Source organism: Castor canadensis, chromosome 17 (genome assembly GCF_047511655.1).
Source record: "Castor canadensis chromosome 17, mCasCan1.hap1v2, whole genome shotgun sequence".
Classification (NCBI taxonomy): domain Eukaryota; kingdom Metazoa; phylum Chordata; class Mammalia; order Rodentia; family Castoridae; genus Castor; species Castor canadensis.
The window spans coordinates 22,991,601-23,007,347 of NC_133402.1; the positions used below are offsets into that span (position 1 = coordinate 22,991,601).

At 36.0% G+C, this 15,747-nt stretch overlaps 1 protein-coding gene across 1 annotated transcript in view; it reads right to left on the reverse strand.

The window, feature by feature from the left end:
* LOC109675725 (phospholipid-transporting ATPase ABCA3-like) overlaps positions 1–15,747 on the reverse strand; it is a 171,441-nt gene that overhangs the window by 66,154 nt on the left and 89,540 nt on the right. The window contains 2 exon segments of the mRNA XM_074059288.1: positions 2,953–3,115; positions 15,515–15,519. Of these exon segments, the coding sequence (XP_073915389.1) occupies positions 2,953–3,115; positions 15,515–15,519 (168 nt within the window).

The window sequence follows — 15,747 nt, forward strand, 5'->3', positions numbered from 1 at the left end:
GGGTTCCTCCCTTTTCTATTTCATGGAACAGTTTAAGGAGGGTTTGTATTAGTTCTTTTTAAAGATCTGATAGAATTCAGCAGAGAATCCATCAGGTCCTGGACTTTTCTTTCTTGGGAGACTCTTTATTGCTGCTTCAATTTCATTTTGTGTTACAGATCTATTTAGGTGATTAATACCCTGTTGGTTCAATTTTGGATGGTCATAAGTATCTAGAAATCTGTGCATTTCTCAAGATTTTCAAATTTATTAGAATATAGGTTCTCAGAGTAGTCACTGATGGTTTCCTGGATTTCCATGGTGTTTATTGTCCCCCGTTTTACATTTCTGATTTTACTGATTTGGGTTTTTTTTCTCTCATTTTAGTCAGGTTTGCCAGGGGTCTGTCATTCTTGTTGATTTTCTAAAAGAAACAACTTTTTAATTGATTCTTTGTATTTTTTTTGTTTGTTTTTCATTGATTTCAGCTCTTATTTTTATTATTTCTCTCCATCTGTTTGTTTTGGGTTTTGCTTGTTCTTGTTTTTCTAGGAGTTTCAGATGTATCATTAGGTCATTGATTTGAGATCTTTCAATCTTTTAAATATATGCACTCCTGGCTAAAAACTTTCCTCTCAGGACTGCCTTTGCTGTGTTCCATAGGTTCTGGTAGGTCATGTTTTCATTTTCATTAACTTGCAGGAGCCTTTTAATTTCCTGTTTTATTTTGTCATTGAGCCATTGATCATTGAGCAATGTGTTGTTCAGCTTCCAATTGTTTGCATGTTTTTTACTACTGTTTTTGTTGTTAATTTCTAGTTTTAATGCATTGTGATCAGATAGAATGCATGGTATTATTTCTATTTTCTTATATTTGCTGAGGCTTGCTCTGTGTCCTAAGATATGATCAATTTTGGAGAAAGTTCCATGGGCTGCTCAGAAGAATGTATATTGTGCAGATGTTGGATGAAATATTCTGTAGACATCGGCTAGGTCCATTCGATCTATGGTGTGATTTAGATCTAGGATTTCTTTACTGATTTTTTGTTTGGATGACTTATCTGTTGGTGATGGGGGATATTAAAGTCTCCCACTACCACTGTGTTGGAGTTTACATATGTTTGTAAGTCCTTCAGAGTATGTTTGATGAAATTGGGTGTATTGATGTTGGATGCATATAGGTTGATAATTGTTATTTCCTTTTGGTGTATTTCCCCTTTTATTAGTATGGAATGTCCTTCTTTATCTTGTTCAATAAATGTAGGTTTGAAGTCTACTTTGTCCAAGGTAAGTATTGCTACTCCTGCCTGTTTTGGGGGCCATTAGCTTGGTAAATCTTCTTCCAGCCTTTCACCCTAAGCCAGTGCTTGTTTCTGTTGATGAGATGGGTCCCCTATAAGCAAGAGATTGTTGGATCTTTCTTTTTAATCCAGTTTGCCAAACGGTGGCTTTTGATGGGGGAGTTAAGTCCATTAACAGTTAGTGTTAGTATTGACAGGTATATGGTGAGTTCTGTCATTTAGTCGTCTTTGTTGTTTAAGGGTTTGATTTTGTACAGCCAAATCAACGTTACTCTCTACTTTCTTGCCTTTTCTTCTCCTGTGGTTTGGTACTGCCTGTCTTTTCGTGGTTTTGTATTCTTTTCATTTTCTGTGTGCAGGATTCTTTGAAGAATCTTTTGTAGTGGTGGCTTGGTGGTCATATATTGTTTTAGCTTCTGCTTATCATTGAAGACTTTTATTGTTCCATCTATTCTGAATGAGAGTTTTGCTGGGTAGAGTATCCTAAGGTTGAAGTTATTTTCATTCAGTGCCTGGAAGACCTCACTCCATAGTCTTCTTGCTTTTAAGGTTTCCATTGAGAAATCTGCTGTGATTTTGATGGGCTTACCTTTGTATTTTGTTTTTTCTCTCTTACATTGCTCAATATTCTTTCTCTAGTCTCTGTGCTTGTTGTTTTAATAATATGTCATGGGGTAGTTCTATTTTGGTCAAGTCTGTTTGGTGTTCTGTAGGCTTCATGTACCTGAATGGGCATAGTTTTCTCTAGATTTGGGAAAATTTCTGTTATTCTTTTGTTGAATATATTATGAATTTCTTTTGCTTGTACATCTTCTACTCCTTCAATATCCATGATTCTCAGGTTTGGTGTTTTGATGGAGTCAGTGAGTTCTTGCATATTCCATTCACAGGTTTTGTTTGAGTAATTACAGGTTTGTTTACTAAAAGTTCACATGGAGAGCAGCTGTTACCCCTCCTACCTTCTCTCATGTAGGGGCTTGCCTGCTGGCCATTTTTGCAGGCTTTGTTTAATATAAGTTTGCCTGGAGAGCAGCTCCTTGCTCCTTCTCCCTTCTATGGTGCACTAGAGCACCCCACCCCCTATACTGAATGTCCTTTTCAGTTCCTTGTTTATTATTCAGGCTTTGTTTGGTGGTAAGGGAGGGGGTGGGGGTGGGGGGAGAAATGACCCAAGTATTGTATGCACATATTAATAATAAAAGAAAAAAAATAAATAAAAAAAAAGAAGGGGCTAAGTCAGACAGGAGAGAAATAGAGGGAAATGTCACAATAAAACTCTCTGTATAGATATCGTAAATAAAAATATCTTTTTCCAAAATGGAGAACAGGAAGTTAAAACAGGTCCTGTTTGGGAGTTGGTACCAGTGGGGGAGGAGGTAGGAAAGTGTGGAGGAAGGTAAATATGGTGAAAATATTACGTACTCATGTATGAAAACTTGAAAAAAATTAGACCTGTTGAAACTCTCCAGGAATGGGGGAAGAAGAGATAAAAGAGAATGATAGAAGTAGTGAATTTAACTATGATATATTGTGAGAACTTTTGTAAATGTCACAATGTAACTTCAGTACAATAATATCATAATAATAAAAAAGGAAAGACATTTAAAAAAGAGAAAGGGTATTGTTTTTATCCCACCAAAATATATACTAGCATCTTAGTGAATACACTCACCCCAGTATTAAATGAAATATTAGAGTGTCCATTCAAGGTATCATCTGATCTCTCCAAATTAATGGGTGAAATCATATCCTGGGTCATGTCTTCACTTATGGTTTGGAGCATTGAGGAAGATGCCCGGAGTACCTTATTATTCTCTCTGAAGCTTGCCATATTACTGACAATAAACACACACAAACATTCAATAAATAAAAAAATATGAAAAAGTAAGCAGAAGAGTGGTTCTAATACGGTTTGCATTTTAGTATTTTTAATTCATTGAAACAGCATCACAGAGAGTGAAATTGAAGCACAGATACATTAAATGACTTAGCAAAGGACAAACTCCAATAAATGATACATCAGGCAATTTTTAAAAACAATAATGCTTATGCAATGTTAACATTAATGATGGGTAAAGCGGTCTTCATCCAATTTCCTGTGTGGGGAGCAGGAAATGTTTCTTCTTTTCTTCTCATTTTTTCATATTCTAAACTGTTATACTAAATTAAATCCTTGATAATAGTTAAAAGAAAAGATAGGCAAAATGTGTTTTTGTGGTGCTGTGGAGAGAACGTAGGGCCTCAGCTATGCTAGCCATGCCTTGACCATTGAGCAACACTACCAGCCCTGATGAGTAAAATAAACTGAACTTAACCAAGTTAAAGGTCTAACATAGTATCATTATTGTTTTGAGGAAATAGTAGTTATAAAATGTATTGTATTTTAGGAAATAATAGTGATAATTGCAGGTTTTATTTTATAACATTTCAGTATTATAATTTCTATATTTTTCTGTATTTTATCTCAAGATGTATTAGATTATATTAGTATAACAGATTTTTTTCTCAAGTTTCTAGTCCACGTAATCTAAATATATAGATTAGTTTAAAAAGCAAGTTGAACATTCTTCTCAGCAGCCCATGGAATCTTCTCCAAAATAGATCATATCCTAGGGCACAAAGCAAGCCTCAGCAAATATAAGAAAATAGAAATAATACCGTGCATACTATCTGACCACAATGCAGTAAAAGTAGAACTCAACAACAAAAGTAAAGACAAAAAACATGCAAACAGCTGGAAACTAAATAACTCATTACTTAATGAAGAGTGGATCATCGATGCAATAAAAGAGGAAATTAAAAAGTTCCTGGAAGTCAATGAAAATGAAAACACAACCTACTGGAACCTATGGGACACACCTAAGGCAGTCTTGAGAGGAAAGTTTATAGCCATGAGTGCATATATTAAAAAGACTGAAAGATCCCAAATCAATGACCTAATGATACATCTCAAACTCCTAGAAAAACAAGAACAAGCAAATCCCAAAACAAATAGAAGGAGAGAAATAATAAAAATAAGAGCTGAAATCAACGAAATAGAAACCAAAAAAACCATACAAAGAATTAATGAAACAAAAAGTTGGTTCTTTGAAAAAATAAACAAGATCGATAGACCCCTGGCAAACCTGACTAAAATGAGGAGAGAAAAAACCCAAATTAGTAGAATCAGGAATGCAAAAGGGGAGATAACAACAAACACCATGGAAGTCCAGGAAATCATCAGAGACTACTTTGAGAACCTATATTCAAAGAAATTTGAAAATCAAAAAGAAATGGACAGATTTCTAGATACATATGATCATCCAAAACTGAACCAAGAGGAAATTAATCACCTGAATAGACCTATAACACAAAATGAAATTGAAGCAGCAATCAAGAGTCTCCCCAAAAAGAAAAGTCCAGGACTTGATGGATTCTCTGCTGAATTCTATCAGACCTTTAAAGAAGAACTGATACCAACCCTCCTTAAACTGTTCCATGAAATAGAAAGGGAAGGAAAACTGCCAAACACATTTTATGAAGCCAGTATTATACTTATCCCAAAACCAAGCAAAGACACCTCCAGAAATGAGAACTATAGGCCAATCTCCTTAATGAATATTGATGCAAAAATCCTCAACAAAATAATGGCAAATCGAATTCAGCAACACATCAAAAAGATTATTCACCACGACCAAGTAGGCTTCATCCCGGGGATGCAGGGGTGGTTCAACATACGAAAATCAATAAACATAATAAACCACATTAACAGAAGCAAAGACAAAAACCATTTGATCATCTCAATAGATGCAGAAAAAGCCTTTGATAAGATCCAACATCATTTCATGATAAAAGCTCTAAGAAAACTAGGAATAGAAGGAAAGTTCCTCAAAATTATAAAAGCTATATATGACAAACCTACAGCCAGCATTATACTTAACGGAGAAAAGTTAAAACCATTCCCTCTAAAATCAGGAACCAGACAAGGATGCCCACTATCTCCACTCCTATTCAACATAGTACTGGAATTCCTAGCCAGAGCAATTAGGCAAGAAGAAGGAATAAAAGGACTACAAATAGGTAAAGAAACTGTCAAAGTATCCCTATTTGCAGACAACATGATCCTATACCTTAAAGACCCAAAAAACTCTACTCAGAAGCTTCTAGACATCATCAATAGCTATAGCAAGGTAGCAGGATATAAAATCAACATAGAAAAATCATTAGCATTTCTATACACTAATAATGAACAAACTGAAAAAGAATATATGAAAACAATTCCATTCACAATAGCCTCAAAAAAAATCAAATACCTAGGTGTAAACCTAACAAAAGATGTGAAAGATCTCTACAAGGAAAACTATACACTTCTGAAGAAAGAGATTGAGGAAGACTATAGACAGTTCAGAGATCTCCCATGCTCATGGATTGGTAGAATCAACATAGCAAAAATGTCGATACTCCCGAAAGTAATCTACATGTTTAATGCAATTCCCATCAAAATTCCAATGACATTCATTAAAGAGATTGAAAAATGTACTGTTAAATTTATATGGAAACACAAGAGGCCAAAATTAGAAATAAGGGCAAAATAGTTTCTGCTGGGTATTGGGGGGGGAGAGGGAGGGGGCAGAGTGGGTGGTAAGGGAGGGGGTGGGGGCAGTGGGAGAAATGAACCAATCCTTGTATGCACATACAAATAATAAAAGAAAAATTAAAAAAAAAGAGATAGCAGTTAAATCATATTGTATAGAAATATGAAGAAAATATAAGAAATACAAGAAAAATTTACTTAAAAAAATAAAAAATAAAAAGCAATTTGATGGCATTGAAAATTATTTCTAATTTTGTTGTAGAGAAAGTATAAGCAATAATAGGAAGGAACAAGGGTTTTTGCTAGTTGAGATAAGGATAGCTATACAGGGCATTGACTTGCATTGACTTCCTGGCCATGTGTGTTACCTTCTAGGTTGATTCTTTTTGATCTAACTTTTTCTCTAGTTCCAGGTCCCCTTTCCTATTGGCCTCAGTTGCTTTTAAGGTATTTGCTTTAGTTTCTCTGCGTTAAGGGCAACAAATGCTACTTGTTTAGGTGTCTTACCTATCCTCACCCCTCCCTTGTGTGCTATTGCTTTTATCATGGCTCATAGTCCAATCCCATTCTTGTGTTTGCCCTTGATCTAATGTCCACATATGAGGGAGAACATACGATTTTTGGTCTTTTGGGCCAGGCTAAACTCACTGAGAATGCTGTTCTCCAATTCCATCCATTTACCAGCGAATGATAACATTTCGTTCTTCTTCATGGCTGCATAAAATTCCATTGTGTATAGATACCACATTTTCTTAATCCATTCATCAGTGCTGGGGCATCTTGGCTGTTTCCATAACTTAGCTATTGTGAATAGTGCCACAATAAACATGGGTGTGCAGGTGCCTCTGGAGTAACCTGTGTCACAGTCTTTTCGGTATATCCCCAAGAGTGGTATTGCTGGATCAAATGGTAGATCAATGTCTAGCTTTTTAAGTAGCCTCCAAATTTTTTTCCAGAGTGGTTGTACTAGTTTACATTCCCACCAACAGTGTAAGAGGGTTCCTTTTTCCCCGCATTCTCGCCAACACCTGTTGTTGGTGGTGTTGCTGATGATGGCTATTCTAACAGGCGTGAGGTGGAATCTTAGCGTGGTTTTAATTTGCATTTCCTTTATTGCTAGAGATGGTGAGCATTTTTTCATGTGTTTTCTGGCCATTTGAATTTATTCTTTTGAGAAAGTTCTGTTTAGTTCACATGCCCATTTTTTTATTGGTTCATTAGTTTTGGGAGAATTTAGTTTTTTAAGCTCCCTATATATTCTGGTTATCAGTCCTTTGTCTGATGTATAGTTGGCAAATATTTTCTCCCACTCTGTGGGTGTTCTCTTCAGTTTAGAGACCACTTCTTTTGATGAACAGAAGCTTTTTAGCTTTATGAGGTCCCATTTATCTATGCTATCTCTTAGTTTCTGTGTTGCTGGGGTTTCGTTGAGAAAGTTCTTACCTATACATATTAACTCCAGAGTATTTCCTACTCTTTCCTGTATCAACTTTAGAGTTTGGGGTCTGATATTAAGATCCTTGATCCATTTTGAGTTAATCTTGGTATAGGATAATAAACATCGATCTAGTTTCAGTTTTTTGCAGACTGCTAACCAGTTTTCCCATCAGTTTTTGTGCAAGAGGCTACTATTTCTCCATCGTATATTTTTAGCTCCTTTGTCAAAGATAAGTTGCTTATAGTTGTGTGGCTTCATATCTGGGTCCTCTATTCTGTTCCACTGGTCTTCATGTCTGTTTTTGTGCCAGTACCATGCTGTTTTTATTGTTATTGCTTTGTAATATAGTTTGAAGTCAGGTACTGTGATACCTCCTGCATTGTTCTTTTGACTGAATATTGCCTTGGTTATTCGTGGCCGCTTGTGTTTCCATATAAATTTAACAATACATTTTTCAATCTCTTTAATGAATGTCATTGGAATTTTGATGGGAATTGCATTAAACATGTAGATTACTTTGGGGAGTATCAACATTTTTACTATGTTGATTCTACCAATCCATGAGCATGGGAAATCACTCCACTTTCTATAGTCTTCCTCAATCTCTTTCTTCAGAAGTGTACAGTTTTCCTTGTAGAGGTCTTTCACATCTTTTGTTAAGTTTACACCTAGGTATTTGGGTTTTTTTGAGGCTATTGTAAATGGAATTGTTTTCATATACTCTTTTTCAGTTTGCTCATTGTTAGTGTATAGAAATGCTAATGATTTTTCTATGTTGATTTTATATCCTGCTACCTTGCTATAGCTATTGATGATGTCTAGAAGCTTCTGAGTAGAGTTTTTTGGGTCTTTAAAGTATAGGATCATGTCATCTGCAAATAGGGATATTTTGACAGTTTCTTTACCTATTTGTATTCCTTTTATTCCTTCTTCTTGCCTTATTGCTCTGGCTAGGAATTCCAGTACTATGTTGAATAGGAGTGGAGATAGTGGGCATCCTTGTCTGGTTCCTGTTTTTAGAAGGAATGGTTTCAGTTTTTCTCCATTAAGTATAATGCTGGCTGTAGGTTTGTCATATATAGCTTTTATAATGTTGAGGTACTTTCCTTCTATTCCTAGTTTTCTTAGAGCTTTTATCATGAAATGGTGTTGGATGTTATCAAAGGCTTTTTCTGCATCTATTGAGATAATGAAGTGGATTTTGTCTTTGCTTCTGTTAATGTGGTTTATTACATTTATTGATTTTCATATGTTGAACCACCCCTGCATCCCTGGGATGAAGCCTACTTGGTCGTGGTGAATAATCTTTTTGATGTGTTGTTTAATTCGGTTTACCATTATTTTGTTGAGGATTTTTATGTCAATGTTCATTAAGGAGATTGGCCTATAGTTCTCCTTTCTGGAGGTGTCTTTGCCTGGTTTTGGGATAAGTGTAATACTGGCTTCATAAAATGTGTTTGGCAGTTTTCCTTCCCTTTCTATTTCATGGAACAGTTTAAGGAGGGTTGGTATCAGTTCTTCTTTAAAGGTCTGATAGAATTCAGCAGAGAATCCATCAAGTCCTGGACTTTTCTTTTTGGGGAGACTCTTGATTGCTGCTTCAATTTCATTTTGTGTTATAGGTCTGTTCATGTGATTAATTTCCTCTTTGTTCAGATTTGGATGATCGTATGTATCTAGAAACTGTCCATTTCTTCTGTCCATTTCTTTAAGATTTTCAAATTTCTTTGAATATAGGTTCTCAAAGTAGTCTCTGATGATTTCCTGGACTTCCATGGTGTTTGTTGTTATCTCCCCTTTTGCATTCCTGATTCTACTAATTTGGGTTTTTTCTCTCCTCATTTTAGTCAGGTTTGCCAGGGGTCTATCGATCTTGTTTATTTTTTCAAAGAACCAACTTTTTGTTTCATTAATTCTTTGTATGGTTTTTTTGGTTTCTATTTCATTGATTTCAGCTCTTATTTTTATTATTTCTCTCCTATTTGTTTTGGAATTTGCTTGTTCTTGTTTTTCTAGGAGTTTGAGATGTATCATTAGGTCATTGATTTGGGATCTTTCAGTTTTTTTAATATATGCACTCATGGCTATAAACTTTCCTCTCAGGACTGCCTTAGCTGTGTCCCATAGGTTCCAGTAGGTTGTATTTTCATTTTCATTAACTTCCAGGAACTTTTTATTTTCCTCTTTTATTTCATCGATGATCCATTCTTCATTAAGTAATGAGTTATTTAATTTCCAGCTGTTTGTATGTTTTTTGTCTTTACTTTTGTTGTTGAGTTCTACATTTACTGCATTGTGATCAGATAGTATGCACGGTATAATTTCTATTTTCCTATATTTGCTGAGACTTGCTTTGTGCCCTAGGATATGATCTATTTTGGAGAAGGTTCCATGGGCTGCTGAGAAGAATGTATATTGTGTAGATCTTGGATGAAATGTTCTGTAGACATCTACTAGGTCCATTTGATCTATTGCATATTTTAGATTTTGGATTTCTTTATTGATTTTTTGTTTGGATGACCTATCCATTGATGATAATGGGGTGTTAAAGTCTCCCACAACCACTGTGTTGGCGTTTATATATGCTTTTAGGTCTTTCAGGGTATGTTTGATGAAATTGGGTGTATTGACATTGGGTGAATACAGATTGATGATTATTATTTCCTTTTGGTCTATTTCCCCTTTTACTAGTATGGAATGTCCTTCTTTATCTCATTTGTTCAATGTAGGTTTGAAGTCCACTTTGTCAGAGATAAGTATTGCTACTCCTGCCTGTTTTCAGGGGCCATTGTCTTGGTAAATCTTCTTCCAGCCTTTCATCCTAAGCCTATGCTTATTTCTGTCAGTGAGATGGGTCTCCTGTAAGCAACAAATTGTTGGATCTTCCTTTTTAATCCATTTCGTCAAGCGGTGTCTTTTGATGGGTGAATTAAGTCCATTAACATTAAGCGTTAGTACTGATAGGTATGTGGTGATTCCTGTCATTTAGTTGTCTTAGTTGTTTGAAGGTTTGATTGTGTGTACCTAAGTTGAGGTTACTCTCTACTGTCTTGCTTTTTCTTTTCCTGTGGTTTGGTGCTGCCTGTCTTTTCATGGTTCAGTTGGGTTTCACTTTCTGTGTGCAGAATCCCATGAAGAATCTTTTGTAGTGGTGGCTTTGTGGTCACATATTGTTTTAGTTTCTGCTTATCACGGAAGACTTTCATTGCTCCATCTACTTTGATTGATAGTTTTGCTGGGTAGAGTATCCTGGGGTTGAAGTTATTTTCATTCAGGGCCCGGAAGATCTCACCCCATGCTCTTCTTGCTTTTAATGTTTCTGTTGAGAAGTCTGCTGTGATTTTGATGGGTTTACCTTTGTATGTTACTTGTTTTTTCTCTCTTACAGCCTTCAATATTCTTTCCTTAGTTTTTGAACTTGTTGTTTTAATGTTGATATGTCGTGGGGTAGTTCTATTTTGATCTGGTCTGTTTGGTGTCCTGGAGGCCTCTTGCATCTGTATGGGAATATCTTTCTCTAGATTTGGGAAATTTTCCATTATTATTTTGTTGAATATATTATGCATTTCCTTCGCTTGCACCTCTTCTCCTTCTTCGATGCCCATGATTCTCAAGTTTGGTCTTTTGATGGAGTCAGTGAGTTCTTGCATTTTCTTTTCACAGGTCTTGAGTTGTTTATTTAATAGTTCTTCAGTTTTTCCTTTAACTACCATTTCATCTTCAAGTTCTGAGATTCTGTCTTCTGTTTTTTCTATTCTGCTGGATTGGCCTTCCGTTTTGTTTTGCAGTTCTGTTTCGTTCTTTTTTCTGAGGTTTTCCATATCCTGGCTGTTTTCCTCTTTAATGTTGTCTATTTTTGTCCTGAGTTCATTTATCCGTTTATTCATGGTGTTCTGTCTTTCACTTTGGTGTTTATCCAGTGCTTCTATGGTTTGCTTTATTTCTGCTTTTGCTTTTTCAAATTCTCTATTTTTGTTGTCTTGGAATTTCTTGAGTGTCTCCTGTACATTTTGGTTGACCCTATCCAGTATCATCTCTATAAAATTCTCATTGAGTACTTGTAGTATGTCTTCTTTTAAATTATTCTTGTGGGCTTCATTGGGTTCTTTGGCATAGTTTATCTTCATTTTGTTGGAGTCTGGATCTGAGTATCTGTTTTCTTCATTTCCCTCTAGTTCCTGTACTAATTTTTGCTGTGGGGAAACTGGTTTCCCTGTTTTGTCTGTCTTCCCATCATTACCCTTGGTATTCTTACTGTCCCTGTACTGTGTGCTAGTAAGCATTTTCTAGCTTGTAATAATAATGGTGATTTTTAGAATGGAAGGGTGAGAGGAGAGGGAAAGCAAAGAAGGTAAAGAAAAAGGGAACAACAAAGTAAAAAACAAAAGAAACAAAAAATTGTGTCAATATATAAACAGGGAGAGACAGCGTACTAATCAACAGTAAGCTAAACAGGCCTATGAAGACAGGGAGAGGATTTAAAAAAATAAAATTAGAATTAAAAATGAATAAAAATAATATTAAAATTAAAAAAAATCTCCAAGTTCAAATGCAATAAAGTTTCAGTCTTAATACTTTTGGTGTTAGTCCCTCAGCCTCCAGTCCTGGAGATGGTGTCTCAGAAGTAGTTCTGCCATTGTTTCATCAAAAGGAAAAAAACCAAAAAAGCAAAAAAAAAAAAAAAAACCACAACAAAGTGTCCCAAGTTCAGATGCATTACAGTTTCAGTAAGTTTTTCAGCATGCAGGTGTATTTAGGTTGTTGTCTAATCAAAAGAAGAGAAAAAAAAAAGAGTCTGGAAACAGCTTTGTGAATGTCTATCTGAGGCTCACCTGTCCACTGTTGTCAGCCAGCTGTTGCTGCAGGCTTTATTGACTGTAGGTCTCAGGAGTGAGCTTAACACTCACCTAGCCTCCCAGGCTTTGTTTACTTAGAGTTCTCATGGGCCAGGATGCCACTACTACAAGCTTTCCCCTTTTCAAGTACACCAGGGGAGTTGGTCCTACACCCGCATTCTCAGGCTGACGTATTTACAGTTCACATGGGAAGTGACACTTCCCTCCTCTCCTGTGGTGTTTTCCTCCCACTGCCACTTTTACAAGATTTCCTGCTCCTGATTGCTGGGCGGGTACTGCCGCTCCTGCCTTCTCCAGCCAGCTTATTTACAGTTCTGTGAGGGATTGCCTCTCCCCCCTCTTCAGCACTCAGGGTGCCCTACTCTCTTTGGTACGTGTCTTTTTTTTTCAGCTGCTTGTTTATTATTCAGTTTGTTTTTTTTCCCTGGGTGGGAGTTTGTCTGTCCATGGGGCTATGCTGATCTGGCACAGGTTTGTCTGTGGGAGTACTGTGTGCCTCTTAGCTCACCTGGTGGTCTGCTTCTCCCAAGTTAGGCACTGGCATCTGGTGGCACGAGAGCCCTCCTGGTTTCTCTGTTTAACATGGAGTGGAGATGCTATGCGCAGGCTGAGGGTGTTGTGGTGTTGGAGTTTTACCTCTTCTTGGTGGTTTTTCCTGCAAGGTGTTCTCCAGCATCTCTCCAAGATTTTACTTTAGGAAGCATGCCTTCTGCTTCCTCCCTCTAGTTGCCATTCTGGAATCTCTAGTCAGCAAATATCTATGTTCATTTTTAAATCTATTTTGAAGTTGCTTTTTTCCCTCTTCCATTCTTGTAGTCTCCTTTTATATTTGATTTTGTACTGATTTATTTCACCTTCATCTTTTCTTATCTATTATAATTTTTCCCTGATTAGATTAAAGCTTGTATAAAATAATTATGGTTATAACCAGCTATAATACACTTATGAAAACTTGTGCACAAAAGCTCTACATTTATTCCACCCTTCAAACATTTTGTGTAGCTGTAATTAGAGTTAGCTTTGTTTTATATGTGTACCCATTAGCAAATTTGTATCCTATTTTGTATTAGGGTTAAAGATACACACAAGCATTTCATTGTCACAGTAATTCACATATATCTATCTACTTACCTCTATGAGTGAAATCTATGTTTTAATATCTTTTACCTTGGTGTTTTTAGTGTGTTTTATGCTTCAATTTGAAGAATTTCTTAGGCATTTCCTGTGGGACAGGTCCAATGGTATAACAAATTCCATCAGTTTTTTTTTTTGTATCTCTTCTTCATTTTTAAAGAGCAATTTTGCTTTGTACATATTATTGGATAGCATTTTTTTCTTTCAATACTTTGAATACATCATAACAATTCTCTTGCAGTCCACAAGTTTCCTGCTGAGAAATCCACTCACATAGTATTATGGAAGTTCCCCTATATGTGATGAACAACTTTTTACTTGTGGTATTTAAAATATTCTTTTTCCTTGAATTGTTACCATTTGATTATAGTATATTCTGGTGTAGTCTTTGAGTTGGTCTTGTAGGGAAGCTTTGAGTTTCATAACTGAATATTGTATTGTTCCTTTAAAAAAGCTCTCCATTACTTTCTTTCTCAGATTTCATATACTGGTTCTTTTTCAGTCTCATAAATCCAATAGAGTTCTTAACTTCCTTTCATTCTTTTTTTTCTCATTTCTCCTCTGACTGGATAATTTCAAATGACCTATATTAAAATTCAGCAATTCTCTCTTCTGCTATATAAAATCTACTATTGAAGCCCTTTTGGATTTTTCATGTTATTTTCTTTTTTTTATGATTTATTTTTATTTTACTTTATTTTTTACTGTTTTATTATTCATATGTGCATACACGGCTTGGGTCATTTCTCCCCCCTGCCCCCACCCCCTCCCTTACCACCCACTCTGCCCCCTCCCACTCCCCCCACCCCCTCAATACCCAGCAGAAACTATTTTGCCCTTATTTCTAATTTTGTTGTAGAGAGAGTATAAGCAATAATAGGAAGGAACAAGGGTTTTTGCTGGTTGAGATAAGGATAAACTCCATAATTTCTGTTTGATTTTTTTATGAATTATCTTACTGCTGAACTTCTATTGTTTTCCTGACTTACTTTTTTCTGTGTTCTTCTGTAGCTTGATGAACATCTTTAAACAATTATTTTGAACCCCTTGTTATGCAGATCTTAGATCTCCATTTGTTTTTGGAGTTGGTTATTAGAAAATTATGTTCCTTGGTGATGTCATGTTTCCTTGATTTTTAAATATGTCCTGCAGCTTTGTATTTATGCCTGTTCATATGGCTGTACATATGAGAGAACATTAACCTTTTCCAAAATTTATGGACTGGTTTTAATAGGGTAAGAACTTAATCTACAAGGGTACTAGTTGGGTAGGATATAAGTGACTGTGGCTCTTGGGTGGGTGCAACAGCACAATGTTGTCTTTCTAGCTCCATCAGCTGACATTAGCCTCATTAAAAACTGTGGATGTTAAGACTCTAGGTGTTTGTGGTAGTGACATGTACTTTGGGGGAAGGCTAAGGGTCTCTTATTCTCTCCCCACCCTCCCAACCCTACACACATACATAAGGAGAAGACATGGCTGAAAAGACCCATTGGTGCTGGGGTCCAGTATGTGAGCACTTATACATAATAAAGTCTGCAAGCATGTTTCCTGCAGTGGTGGTGTTAGTGTCAAGTCTGAGGGTATACATAAGGTTACAGGACAGGAAAGTGGTGGATCTTGCCCTTTGGTGTTACAGCTCTGGCTCCTTCTCCAGGGAGGCATAATGGCATCTCTTTGTCCATGGCTGCAGTGACAACTCCTTCTTTTGATGGGAGCACAATGGTAGGAACTCCAAACATCTGTTAGCATCTCCAGATTATTGGAGGCAAAAACTGTGCTTTATGTGACAGTGGGAATGACTTGTGGCTCTTCCTGTTCTTTGCCCCATGGTCAGATGGCACACTGAGATTTCCCCTTGTGCTGAGCTATGCCAGACTAGAGAATGAGGTGATGTAGGTAATATACTTCCTATGCTTTTATGTACAGCCACCAGTTTTTGTGCATCTCTAGGTTACTAAAGGTTCTTTTGTACTCAGTTAACAAGTTCTCAAAGCTAGTTACTTCAGTTTACAGGTGTTTATTACATTTGCTGTTTTTGTGAAGTTTGATAAGTGTTGGGAGCTAGTCTTCCATCATGCTGACATCACTCTTCAAACTGTTCTATTTATTAACAACAAACATGTGTATGAATATAGTGGGGAGTTTGTGTGTAAGAGCACAAGAGAGAAAAAATTAACTTGATAGATTTTATTATCCAAGTCATTTACATACTTGTTACAATGTTGCCTACCTTATCTGCAGTTTCTGTGATAATTGAGTAAAGACTTTCAAACTATTATGAACTTAATTTTTTCTTGGGAGTTCCATAAATTATTGATTTATTTATTTAGAAACATAAGTCTTGCTTTCTGGTGCAAATGTTCATTTTAATATATAAAATTTCACTTTTAATGTTATTATACAGAACAATTTGTTAAAAAGGAGAAATAAACAAAAAAAGTTAATAGGTAATAGAATACAAAA